Source organism: Micropterus salmoides, unplaced genomic scaffold (genome assembly GCF_014851395.1).
Source record: "Micropterus salmoides isolate LMB-PRFRI ecotype aquatic unplaced genomic scaffold, ASM1485139v1 Ms_hic_scaffold_14, whole genome shotgun sequence".
NCBI lineage: Eukaryota > Metazoa > Chordata > Actinopteri > Centrarchiformes > Centrarchidae > Micropterus > Micropterus salmoides.
Genome location: NW_024040485.1, coordinates 848,951 through 862,547, shown reverse-complemented (window position 1 = coordinate 862,547; position 13,597 = coordinate 848,951). Strand labels below are relative to the sequence as shown.

Here is a 13,597-nt window from a genome sequence, read left to right as displayed (position 1 = left end):
GCTGCAAGTGTAAAGAAAAGGCATTTATCATTTTCAGTGTTTTATTTAAAAAAAGATGAAAATATTATCCAGAACCGGGAACAATATACCTTGTATTTTCTCTACCCTCCTGGGAATAAAACATAAACAAGGTACATGTATTCATCCACACAGTGGATGGAATTATTTGTAATTATTAGTGACATTACATCTTACACCCTGCTAGGATTAAACCTCTGTTTTGTTGGAGTGTGAAGCTGGATGCAGGTCCTAGAATATGTGGTCCTTGGCTTGCACCTCGTCCTCCCCGTCCTCTGCCTCTTCTTCCTTGGACCCTGGCTGCCCGCCCTCCTCTGCTTCGCCTCTGTGCTTGGCTCTGGAGTGCAATCCTCATCAGAGACAATAATGCTTTCACCGTGGAAGCTCTAACATGCAAAACAACGTACATGTTATGAGTCTAACACGAAATTCATGTTTGTGTAGTGTAACAGGATGATGATGGAAACAGGAAAATGTGTATCTGTACCTGTTTTTAGCTTTGCCTTAATCAATAGCCTAATTTCAAATTTAGTGATTACTGTAGGAACCAAAACCTGCATCCGCTCATTTCCTTTATTTCCTTAGAGTCATATTCTTTTCACAATAGCCAAACAGCATTTACATTGAACCCTATCAATTCTGTTCTAACTTCCGTTTATTGCATTCTTGTTGTTGACTAATCATTGTTGTTTATCTTCTTTATATGCATATTTTCTCTCACTTATGTTCACGCTAGTAGATTATAATGCGGGTTTATGCATGGAAGATTCCCTCCTCTGAATTGAGACTGAATGATTTAAACTGACTGAACAATTGATAAATAACTGATCACTTTTACCTAATTGTTATTAAAGCTATACCCAAGGATCCCTGAGACCTTGGGCGGACAGCGATGTTAGAATTTGTAACGAGTGCATACGAAATTAATATGTCCAAGTATTAATATTCATTTTTTTTTAAACAAAGTGAAGGTACACTACAATAGCTCAGGACTTAGAGTTCTCCGGCACTGTGTCAGAATTCCGTCGTGAGGCATTTTTGTATTCGACAATATATAAATATGTCTGTGGAAAATATTCATGAAAGAAAGGGGACTGACTTTTCTTGCATACCGGTGGGCTCTATGTGGTGCTCATCTGTTCCCATTCTCGCCTGTTTGCTAATCTCTGTTGGCAGGGACGGAGCAGGTAGAAACTCGGTGCCTTTCATGCAGCCGTGAGCCCCCATGTGAATGAAGAGTACCAGCAGGGCTGCGCAAAAAAACAATAATGATTATCGCAATATAATTTTCCTCAGTAACAATATAACAAATGTTTAATAAGTGTTTGATTTAATTAATTTGAATCACTAACAAATCAGCACTTTAATTTGTTGAGGAAAAGGGACTGAAAAAAAGATTACTTCATTGAAATTTACTTCATAATTGTTTTTAATGTTTTACCTCAGATTTGTTAAGTGATCCTAGTATTTCCCACAGTGGCACCAGCTATAAACAACGTGCTAACCTCGACAACCCAGCTGTATTATAACGTTAACTTAGCTCTTCTTATTAGGTAGTCTCCTTACATGCTTTCTAATAACTTTTTTTTTAAGCTGGGTGTCCAACAGCGTCGTGTTGGACAGATTTGTGTAGCACTGTTCATGAGGGAGAAAGAGAGAGGGACGAACAAAAGGATGTGCTGAGCGAATGCGCTACAGCGCTCTGCAATCAAATATGATTTTAAATAGGCCTAGTAAAAAAAAAATCGAAAATCAGTATGTGGCGGGCAGCGTTAATAATATATATATAATATGGGAAACACTGGATCCACTGTTTGGATTTAAGTGTTTGTTCTGAGCATAATAATAGTTTAAAACTACAATTAACCATCTGGTTTCTTCAACTTTCACTCAGGAGCAAAAATCTGCCTTAAAATGACTTGACATTTATCATAAGAATAGTCGATATTGAATGATGTGAAATGTTTTATCGTGATAACATTTTAGGCTGTATTGCCCAGCCCTAAGTACCAACACCTATATTTTCCACTTCAAGCACTGATTATAGGTGGTGGTAGAATGAAGGAAATGAACTGTTTAATGCTCAAAATCTTATAGGGGAGGACCCCCAGCCCCACCTTCATGTATTTCCAGATTGAACGTTTTATAAAACTAGTGTACAATTATCTTCTCTTCTTCTTGTTGTAAACCTTGAATTGTATTTCCTCATGTTTCGTGAGCTAAGTGTATGTCACACCCCCAAGCTGAGTCCCTATGTCCCCTTACCTTCCATCTTTGTTGTAAACCCCGAACACATTTCAGGCACAGAAATTTTAGAGGGGGCCTCTAAAATATTGACAGCATGCTTTATTGACATTAATTTCTATATTTCTCTATCATCATGGATCCAGGGGTAAAATCAGGAGTGTCAGACTTCATCCAGCTAGAGGGCCGGTCGCTCTGCGATCTCCTGTCCCTGTATGCTCCACCGCCCCACTGCCTCTCTGGTTGTGTCGCTTGTACTAACGACACGCTGTGAATGGTCCGTGATCGTTCTCTCTGGCTGGATGAATATTATGCATGATCCATGCACTACTGCAGCTGGGGGCTCTCCCTAGCATCACACAACTTTCTAAATTCTTCCCTCTCACGGGATAAAGAAAGGTCAGGTCGCAAACACAGCTGCAGCTGTTGTGTGAAGCAAAATTGTAGCAAAATGGCTGTATATGATAATAATATAAGACAAACATGCCTGATACTTTCACAGTCAGCCCCAGGCCTACATGCTTGCAGCTATTAATCATTCAGCAGTAAGAATCACAGTCTGTCCCCTCCCCCGTCCCAGGGGGGAAAAAAGTGAGCTCCCCCAAAAGCTATGGTATAGTTTGCACACTGAGGAGCATGATGTCATAGCCTAACTCTAATCCCACTGGCTCTCTCTCTCTTTTTGCCTATTCCAGATAGTGTGGCGAGATTAAGGGAGAGCTGAACCGAGGGTGGAGAGGCAGCGGGGCTACCATCCTCTATTTTTTCCTTCCGCCCTGTGGAAGCACTCAACCACAACACACTCATCATCCTTTTTCCTCCTTTCCATTCTGTCACTGCACTCGTTCTCTCACTTTTTATCCATCTAACTGTCCATCTTACTTGATGAATAGGTCAGTGGAACCTACGCCCCGCAGACCTGTATAGACTTTTTAGTGAACATCAGTGAATTCAATTATTCAGGCTGTAGAGCTGCCAACAGAGATCATCCTACTCAGGCAATGCAGTAGTATATCTGAATACAATACTTGACCTGCCCCCCAGCCCAGAGTCTGGCTCAGTCCCACCAGGTCCTATAAGCAATAAGGGCCAGGGGATTCATCTCTTTCTAGACTTTCACTTCTCTACCTTGTGTCTTCATGGTTTGGGGGTCCTCCGGTGCCCCCGCCCTCTGTCGACCCCCCCGCACCCGCTGCCACCACGGCCGGCCACCCCAGTCGCCTTGTTGCCATGCCGACAGAGACACTGGCTCCAGCCCTTCCAGATAGCAAGGCAGCTGGCCCCGCGACGCCCTTCACTTCCACCGTGCCCCTCCGCATCCTCAATAAGGGTCCTGACTACTTCAGGAGACAGGTACTGTTCCATTTCTCTATGGGGTCTGCTGTGTGTGTGTCAGTATTAAAATGCAAAAAACAGTTTTTACTGCTGGTGAAACAACGAAGGTTATACCATAATCAAGCATTTGTCTCCGTCGGAAGATTTTAAGCATTAAACTTGTAATTTCCTACATTCTGGAGACATTTTCTGCTCCAATTTACAGTGGAAATGTCTGTTTTTTTATGAGGGAAAACTATATTGCACTGCATGTTTTCTTATTGTGTAAATCAATTGGTGCAAGCTATTTTTCAGAACATTTTTAACAAATGCTTTCAAAAAGTGATGGGGACAAAATCAGCCATTTTAAAATGTGGTGGGGACATGTCCCCAGCGTCCCCAGTGTAAATGACACCTATAGGGTCAGTGGACCAGTTAGGGTCAGACAGCAGTGTGGAGCTGTGTGCTTGTGTTACGAGTAAGTAAGTAAGTAATTTCATAGCTAGGCTACTGTTAGCAGTGTTGGGCAGGACCTCCACTAATATTACTTTTCTCATTTTCCATTTACTCATTTTCCCATTAACTGGTAGTGTAACGAAATACTATTTACAAAACAGTAATAGTATTACAGTTAGCCTACTCATCCAAGTAACGCTGCAGTACTGAGTTACTGAATGCACCATCCTTGGCGTGAAAGCGTGACTGGGCGGCAAGTCAGCTGCACTGGACCTGATGTTATTCAAGTCTATATTACTTACATAATCTCAGCATATTCAATAAATTTTCATATTGTATAGTTTACCTCTAGTTTAGGCTTATTATGAATATTATATTCCAGTTACCAGTGTTGGGAAGTAACTAGTTACATGTAATTTAATTACAAATTAACTGTAACTAAAATGTTTCAGTTACTGGGGAAAATGTGCCTTTAAATCACAGTTAGTTATGAAAATGATAACATTGGGGGTTACATCTGAATATTTTCTATAAAAAGTTCAGCTATATATTGAATCATATTAATTTTATTGCTTTACATGTTTTTCATGTGCACAATGTCTTTCTTTGCCAGTTCCAGTCACAGCTGTTTAGTAAAGTTTGATGCTGTTCTGATGCTGATTGGTTCTCATGTCTGAATTTGCAGCACCACCATCTGCCAGTTAAACTGCTTCTCAACAGTTATTAGAAATTTAGTAATATATTAGTATATATTATAATATTAGTAATTTAAGTAATGAAATGTGATACATTAAATTATTTTGAGAGAGTAATTGAAATAGTTAACCTAGGCTACTGTTACATTTTAAATAGGGTAACTTGTAACCTAGTACATTTCCAAAGTAACCTTCCCAACACTGCCCACTGTTACAGCAGTTTCATTTTTGTGGAATGTTTCCATTCATATAATCCATGTGCAAGAAAAACATTGGTCTCTAATTTATTAATGCTAAGTAAATACTTAATCAATAATCATAACCATTCATACAGAACAATTATAGTAGGTTGTAGTCTTTACTTGCACACTGTGCTCGTAAATCATTTTTCTGCTTCTCGAGTGAAATACTCTGTAGAGCCCGAGGGTGCCGTTGACTTCCCATCTCTGTTACAGCTAAAGTTCTAACGTTACACACTGCAACTGGCTGGGAAAGTAGCAAACATTTCTAATACGCACAGTGTTTTTTTTTTTTTAGAAAGGTTAAAAATACAGGAGAATCCTGGGCAAATCGGGAGGGTTGACAGGTAAATGTAAACGCTCCGTATAGCACCTTTCTAGTCTTTACGATCACTCAAAGCATTTTTACACTACATTTGCATTCACCATTCACACAGTGAGCCTAAGTGCTCAAACAGAAACTAACATTCACACACTAGCGGAACAGCAATTCAGGGTTCAGTATCTTGCCCAAGGACACTTCAATATGCAGCCTGGAGTAGCCAGGGATTGAACCGCCGACCGTCCGATTAACAGGCAACCCGCTCTTCCTCCTACCTACCGCCGTTCATGACGCTACCAGGGATGTACTGGTACTAAAATTCAGCCCGGGACTTTGAGATGGAGAGGGCTTTTAATGCAAGTTTGCAGTTTTATTTTAATACTAATAGTGTTTTGCTGAAGACCTTCAAGAAACTTTAGGATGACACCTGCCTCTTCAGTTTGTATAAGCAAGGCACCACTGCACTGAACAAGACCAGGTCAGGCAAACCTGAGCTGGAACACTTAAGTTATAGAATACTGTTACCAACATGTCATGTGTACAGCCAGTCAGAGTGTTAAAAATATTTAGGCCTAAATATAATCAAAAACTACAACACAGTCCCATAAAATAGAGCAGTGTGTGTGTGTGTGTGTTTGCATAAAAATCAAATCCCTCATCTTCAGCACTGAGCAGGCCTACATCTGGCTCAGCTTCCCCTGTGCTGGACTCTGCCTCTGCTTGTACTGATTGTACAGCTACATATGCATGAGAAGAACATCAGTAATAAATGTGATTAACAATAATACATTTTCTAATTCTATCTCTATTCCTGCACACTGCCCCTGTACCTGTCACTGTTTGTCTTGTTCCATTGTCCTTCTCCTCCTGCAGCTTCTCCTCTTCCTTCTCTCCCACCTCATCAACATGACTATTTTATCATCACCCTGTCCCTCTGCATCACCTCCACTGATCTTAACAGCTAAATACATATAGACACACATAGATTCCTTGCTTATAGAAGGATGTTGTCTTTGATTGATAACATGCAAACTGTTTATAATATATATATATAATATTATATATATATATTTATGCCTAAATAGAAATAAATATAAATTATTTCAGTATATAATAAATGCATTACTAATTGTGCACCTATTTCTTCTGCTGCTTGGTCCTGCCTCATCTGCGCCTGCCACAGCCACTTTTTCCACCAAGGAAGCAGTCGGTTAATTTGGTGCCTTTTGTGCCGACATCTTTTTCTTTTCTTCTTTTTCCTCTTTTTTTCTTTTCACCTTTCACCTCTCTGTTGCACTTGTCACACAAACCTGGGCTGAGTTCAGTGTCACCGACAAAACGTAGCAAACCGGTGCAAAAGGTTCTGGATTAAACTCGCTCCAAAGTAAACTCCTTTAATAGGCGCCATTGAGCCAATCAGAATTCAGCAGAAAGAGGATCAGTCGTTGTTGTAGCAGAGGGTGTCTAGCAGGAACACGGGGGCAGCAGGTGACCCGCAGCCACAGATCTAGACTCCACAGCTCCAGAGCCAGAAACACCTGCAGGAAGTGATATGAGGAGAGAGGAGAGGGACGAGAAAGCACAAGACTACCAGAAAGGGGAGATGTCGCGTTAGTAACATGCAATAATGGGATGAGGTTGCATACAGAGGGAGAGAAAGTAGAGGAGAGAGGAGCTCAGTGCATCATGGGAAGTCCCCCGGCAGTCTAGGCCTATAGCAGCAATAACTAAGGGATGGTTCAGGACTCCCCTGAGCCTAGAAGTAACAAATGCATGGACTAGTTTTTCTGCATAATTTTTAGACAGGATGTTCCTGATTTTCGCAATATTATGTAGGTGAAAAAAGGCTGTCCTTGAAATTTGCTTAATGTGAGACTTAAACGACATGTCCATGTCCAAAGATAACTCCAAGATTCCTCACAGATGTGCTGGAGGCCAGGGCGATGCCATCAAGGGAAACTATATTTTTAGATAATGCGTCACGGAGGTGTTTGGGCCCCAGAACAATAACTTCAGTTTTATCTGAGTTTAACATTAGAAAATTACAGGTCATCCTGAAGACACATTTGAAGTTTAGCTAACTGATGAGTTTCATCTGCATAACAATGAAAGTTTATGGAATGTTTCCTGATAATATTGCCTAAAGGAAGCATATATAAAGTGAAGAGGATTGGTCCAAGGACAGATCCTTGTGGAACTCCATGACTAACTTTGGCGTGCGTGGAGTACTCATCGTTAACATGTACAAACTGAAATCGATCTGATAAATAGGACTTAAACCAGTTTAGAGCTGTTCCTTTAATGCCAATGAAATGTTCCAGTCTCTGTAATAGGATCTGATGGTCAATGGTATCAAATGCAGCACTAAGATCTAATAAAACCAGTACAGAGACAAGTCCTTTGTCTGATGCAATAAGGAGGTCGTTAGTAATTTTCACCAGTGCTGTCTCTGTGCTATGATGAGCTCTAAATCCTGACTGAAAATCCTCAAATAAACTATTGCTCTGTAGAAAGTCACACAGCTGTTTAGCAACTGCTTTCTCAAGGATCTTAGAGAGAAATTGAAGGTTAGATATAGGTCTATAGTTGGCTAAAACATCTGGATCAAGTTTGGGCTTTTTCAGAAGAGGTTTAATTACAGCTACTTTAAAGTACTGTGGTACATAGCCTGTTGATAAAGATAGATTGATCGTATGTAGTATAGAAGTGCTGACTAGGGGTAAAACTTCTTTAAGCAGCCTAGTCGGGATGGGGTCTAAGAGGCAGGTTGATGGTTTAGATGAAGAAATTATTGTTACTGTATTATTAAGTTAGTTGGTAAAGATTGAGGGAAGCAAAGCAGTCTAAACATATATCTGGTTCTACAGCTGTTTCTAAGGTTCCTGAGTTTAGAGATAAGTCTTTGCCAGTTGATTGGTCTTGGTGAATTTTGTTTCTAATAGTTAGAATTTTATCATTAAAGAAGCTCATGAAGTCGTAATTACTGAGAGCTATGGGAATACATGGCTCAATAGAGCTGTGACTCTCTGTCAGCCTGGCTACAGTGCTGAAAAGAAACCTGGGGTTGTTCCTATATTCCTCTATTAATGACGAGTAGTACGCTGCTCTGGCATTACGGAGGGCCTTCCTATAAGTTTTAAGAGTACAGGTGCTGGTCATATAATTAGAATATCATCAAAAAGTTGATTTATTTCAGTTATTCCATTCAAAAAGTGAAAATTGTATAATGTATACATTCATTCCACACAGACTGATATATTTCAAGTGTTCATTCCTTTTAATTTTGATGATTATAACTGACAACTAATGAAAACCCCCAAATCAGTATCTCAGAAAATTAGAATATTGTGAAAAGGTTCAATATTGAAGATACCTGGTGCCACACTCTAATCAGCTAATTAACTCAAAACACCTGCAAAGGCCTTTAAATGGTCTCTCAGTTTAGTTCTGTAGGCTACACAATCATGGGGAAGACTGCTGACTTGACAGCTGTCCAAAAGACAACCATTGACACCTTTCACAAGGAGGGCAAGACACAAAAGGTCATTGCTAAAGAGGCTGGCTGTTCACAGAGCTCTGTGTCCAAGCACATAAATAGAGAGGCGAAGGGAAAAAAAGTCTACAAGCAATAGGGATAACCGCACCCTGGAGAGGATTGTGAAACAAAACCCATTCAAAAATGTGGGGGAGATTCACAAAGAGTGGACTGCAGCTGGAGTCAGTGCTTCAAGAACCACCACGCACAGACGTATGCAAGACATGGGTTTCAGCTGTCGCATTCCTTGTGTCAAGCCACTCTTGAACAAGACACAGCGTCAGAAGCGTCTCACCTGGGCTAAAGACAAAAAGGACTGGACTGCTGCTGAGTGGTCCAAAGTTATGTTCTCTGATGAAAGTAAATTTTGCATTTCCTTTGGAAATCAAGGTCCCAGAGTCTGGAGGAAGAGAGGAGAGGCACAGAATCCACGTTGCTTAAAGTCCATTGTAAAGTTTCCACAGTCAGTGATGGTTTGGGGTGCCATGTCATCTGCTGGTGTTGGTCCACTGTGTTTTCTGAGGTCCAAGGTCAACGCAGCCATCTACCAGGAAGTTTTAGAGCACTTCACGCTTCCTGCTGCTGACCAACTTTAAGGAGATGCAGATTTCATTTTCCAGCAGGACTTGGCACCTGCACACAGTGCCAAAGCTACCAGTACCTGGTTTAAGGACCATGGTATCCCAGTTCTTAATTGGCCAGCAAACTCGCCTGACCTTAACCCTATAGAAAACCTATGGGGTATTGTGAAGAGGAAGATGCGATACGCCAGACCCAACAATGCAGAAGAGCTGAAGGCCACTATCAGAGCAACCTGGGCTCTCATAACACCTGAGCAGTGCCACAGACTGATCGACTCCATGCCACGCCGCATTGCTGCAGTAATTCAGGCAAAAGGAGCCCCAACTAAGTATTGAGTGCTGTACATGCTCATACTTTTCAGTTGGCCAACATTTCTAAAAATCCTTTTTTTGTATTGGTCTTAAGTAATATTCTAATTTTCGGAGATACTGAATTTGGGATTTTCATTAGTTGTCAGTTTTAATCATCACAGTTAAATGAAATAAACATTTGAAACATATCAGTCTGTGTGTAATGAATGAATCTAATATCCAGGTTTCACTTTTTGAATAAAATTACTGAAATAAATCAAATTTTTGATGATATTCTAATTATATGACCAGCACCTGTATCTTGCCAAATTAAACGAGAATTGTCCAGTTTGGTGGAACGCCAGTTCCTCCATATTTGCTTTAATTTGCGAGTTTCAGTATTATACCATGGACCAGTTGCTCGGTACACTATAATGAAGAGAATTGGTTGCAGTGATTTCCATCTTGGGTGTGAAAGACTAAGAACAAGGCTTTCAAATGAGTTATAGTTTAGTTTAGGTTTTGGGCTGATTAGTAGGCTAGAGTCGAAGATAGCTGCAACTCCACCTCCCCAGCCTGTGCCTCGAGGAATGTGAGTATTAATATGACTGGGAGAGGTGGATTCATTTAGGCTAACATATTCTCCATCACCTAGTCAGGTTTCAGTAAGACAAAATAAATCAGTATCATAATCTGATATTAGTTCATTTACTAGTACACCTTTAGAAGAGAGAGATCTGATGTTTAAGAGTCCACATTTAACTCTCCTATTCGTTTGCACTATTGCTCTTGTGGTTTTAATTTTTGTGAGGTTTTTATGCACAGCTGCTCTTCTGTTTACCTTTACACCGTCACTATAGGGTTTTCACTGAGTAACTGAAATGGAGGAGCAGAGAAGTGTGTTAGACTGCGACTCTGCCTCCTGGTCTCAACTCTGGGTTGTCATGGATTTGGTCCACTAATAAACTTGGCCAGATTTCTAGAAATAAGAGCTGCTCCTTCCCAAATGGGTTGGATGCCGTCTCTCCGAATCAGACCAGGTCTTCCCCAGAAAGTCTGCCAATGATCTACAAAGCCATGAAGGTGGATCAAACACAGCTAATCTTAAATGTCAAAGTAGAGAGAAGCCTAGTAGGCCTATTTATTTTCATTCATTACACAAGAAGAATAAACCATGCTCGACTTTCCAGCTATGAGACTGAGAGCTGAGAAGGAGGTCCTCGCAAGCATCGCTCCAACCCTGGGAGTAAAACCCTCCTGTTCTGTCCCTGCTCCAGACAGACAGCCTGCAGATGCTGACACTGATCCTCTCCTGCTACAGCACTCTGAGAACCTGGACATCATGAGAGAACACTTCTCCCAGATGGAAATAGAACTGATACAGATCAGAGAGCAGCTGGACCAACAGCAGCCTACTTCTCCTATTGTCAGTGACTTCCAGGCCAAGAAACAACAGGACAATGCTGACATTATCCTCCTCATGGACTCTAATAGAAAGTTCCTGGATGAAAAGACCTTTTTCCCATGGCACAGAACGGAAAAGATCTGGTGCCCCAACACCAGGAGAGCCCTGGAGCTGTTAACAGTGCTTGAGCTAGGCTCACCCAGCCACATCATCATTCATACAGGCACCAGCGACTTAAGGTCCCAACAGGACAGACTGGCAGACTCTCTGGGGAGAGTCATTGAGCAAGCCTCCAACAATTTCCCTACCAGCAAGATAGTCTTGTCCATGCTGCTGCACAGGAGAGATTTCCACCCCCACACCATTCACAGAGTGACTATCAGCCTCGCCAGGGACTGTGCCCTCAAACCCAATGTGTTCTTGGTCCGCCACCCGACCCTCCACCTGGACTGCCTGTATGATAACATACATCTAAACAGAAATGCAGTCCCCACCCTTGCTAGAACCCTGAAGGATGTTGCTCTTGGAAGGAGCCTTACTACCACTCCAACGGGTAACCACACAACGCAGACCCCACGCAGACCTCCAGGACCTCCTAGACCTTCAAGACCATCCAGACCTCCACCATGCATCCACCCCCGGCGGTCAGAGAGGACAGCCAGGTCACCAAATCCACTGCGTCACCAACATCACAACCCACAGCCCACTTCACAGCCAACACAACACTGGCCTCTGATACCCAGCCAGAGAGCCCCCCAGCCTGGAGGTCCTGTACCCCCCCTCATCCCAACGCCAGAACCAAGACTACAGGAGCAGCAGCCTATTGGACTGAACTATGCTGCAGCGGTGAGAAGAGCCACAGCCCCGCCCCCCTCTGGTGAACTGAAAGACATATTACAATGGCTAAACCTGCTCTGCTCTGCTCTGCTCTCTCAGGGGGGCGGTGATGGAGAAGTGGATAAGACACATGCATTTGGTGTGAGAGACCCGGGTTCAATTCCCTACTGTGACCCATCTACCAATGTGTCCCTGAGCAAGACACTTAACCCCTAGTTGCTCCAGAGGCGTGCGACCTCTGACATGTATAGCAATTGTAAGTCGCTTTGGACAAAAGAGTCAGCTAAATGAATAAATTCTTAACAGTATCTTACACTCTAAAATGTCAGTCAAAGTTTAATATTTTATTCATTTAATTACAACACTCTTTTCCTCTTTTTACACTTTTTTTTCTTTTCGTTTGTTACTATTATTTTTTAATATCTAGTTTATTATTATTACTATTATAATTTATTTTTTATGGTGTTTGTCTAATTTTTGAACAGATTACACTTTTCGTTTACAATAACATGTTGGAACATTCAAGGTCTGAGATCATCAGCTTTTGGTTTAAAGAGCAGAAACTCAGATTTTAGAATACTCTGACATAGTTTTACAGGAGACATGGTGCAGAGAAGATGTTTCCACTGGTCGTCCTCATTGCTACACTGAGATTATTATACCATCAACAAAAAATCCCACAATAACCCAAGGCAGAAATTCAGGAGGCATGATTATATGGTGTAAATCAGAACTGAGCCAGTCCATCACAGTTATTAAAAAAGAAGCTTATACAGTATATTGTTGAAAATTAACAAAAAGAAGATTTGTGCTGAGCAACATGTCTATATGTGTGCCATCTATATACCTCCATCAGAATCCCCCTACTACAACCCAGATATTTTCTCTATTCTTGAGGAGGAAAACCATTCTAAAACCATGGGAAATGTATCACTCTGTGGGGACCTTAACACTCGAACAGGGGAAAGAGCTGACACTATGAACACCCAGGGAGACAAACACTTACCTGGAAGCACCTGCTTCCCCTTCCGTGAATGTCCCACTAGAAAGAGCTTTGACAAGCTTACTAATACAAGTGGTATGCAGCTTTTACAGCTCTGCTGTACGCTGGGTCTGTACATAGTCAACGGCAGGCTACGAGGGGACTCTCTTGGCAGTAGTACGGTAGATTATTTCATTACAGATCTAGAACCAATGTCTCTCAGAGCTTTCACAGTAAGCCCCCTCACACCCCTCAGACCACAGCAAAATCACTATCTATCTGAAAAGGGCTCAGCCTAACTGGGGCCCCTAGTGCCTGTGAACTGTTTAACAGCACATACATACAGATTGACCCCAGACAGCATGGGGGTGTACCAAAAGGCACTGGAAAATCAAAACATACATGATTTAACTAATTTATTTCTAACTCAAACATTTCCCCAGAATAATTCTGGTGTAAATTCTGCTGTGGACAAACAAAACCCAGCAGGATGAATTGGCGATCCAAGATGGAAATATTTGGATTAATCACTTTAGTGAATTATATAGTAATATTACAAAAAATGGTGATCAGTACAAGATATTCACGAAATGGAAGGCGGTGATAAAAAACAACCAAAACCCTTTAGTAACAGAACAAGAATTAACAGAAGTCATCCAGTCCCTGAAAGGAAAAAAG

At 41.5% G+C, this 13,597-nt stretch overlaps 1 protein-coding gene across 3 annotated transcripts in view; it reads left to right on the top strand.

Annotated features, from left to right (window-relative positions):
- The window catches only part of fam110b (family with sequence similarity 110 member B), a 134,305-nt gene that overhangs the window by 98,641 nt on the left and 22,067 nt on the right, over nt 1-13,597 (top strand). For 2 of the 3 annotated variants that reach the window (XM_038717169.1, XM_038717170.1), the window contains one exon: nt 2,958-3,615. In XM_038717169.1, the coding sequence (XP_038573097.1) occupies nt 3,493-3,615 (123 nt within the window). In that variant the 5' untranslated portion in view covers nt 2,958-3,492. Of the gene's footprint in view, nt 1-2,957; nt 3,616-13,597 lie in introns of those variants that run through there. The other variant, XM_038717171.1, reaches the window with a different exon arrangement.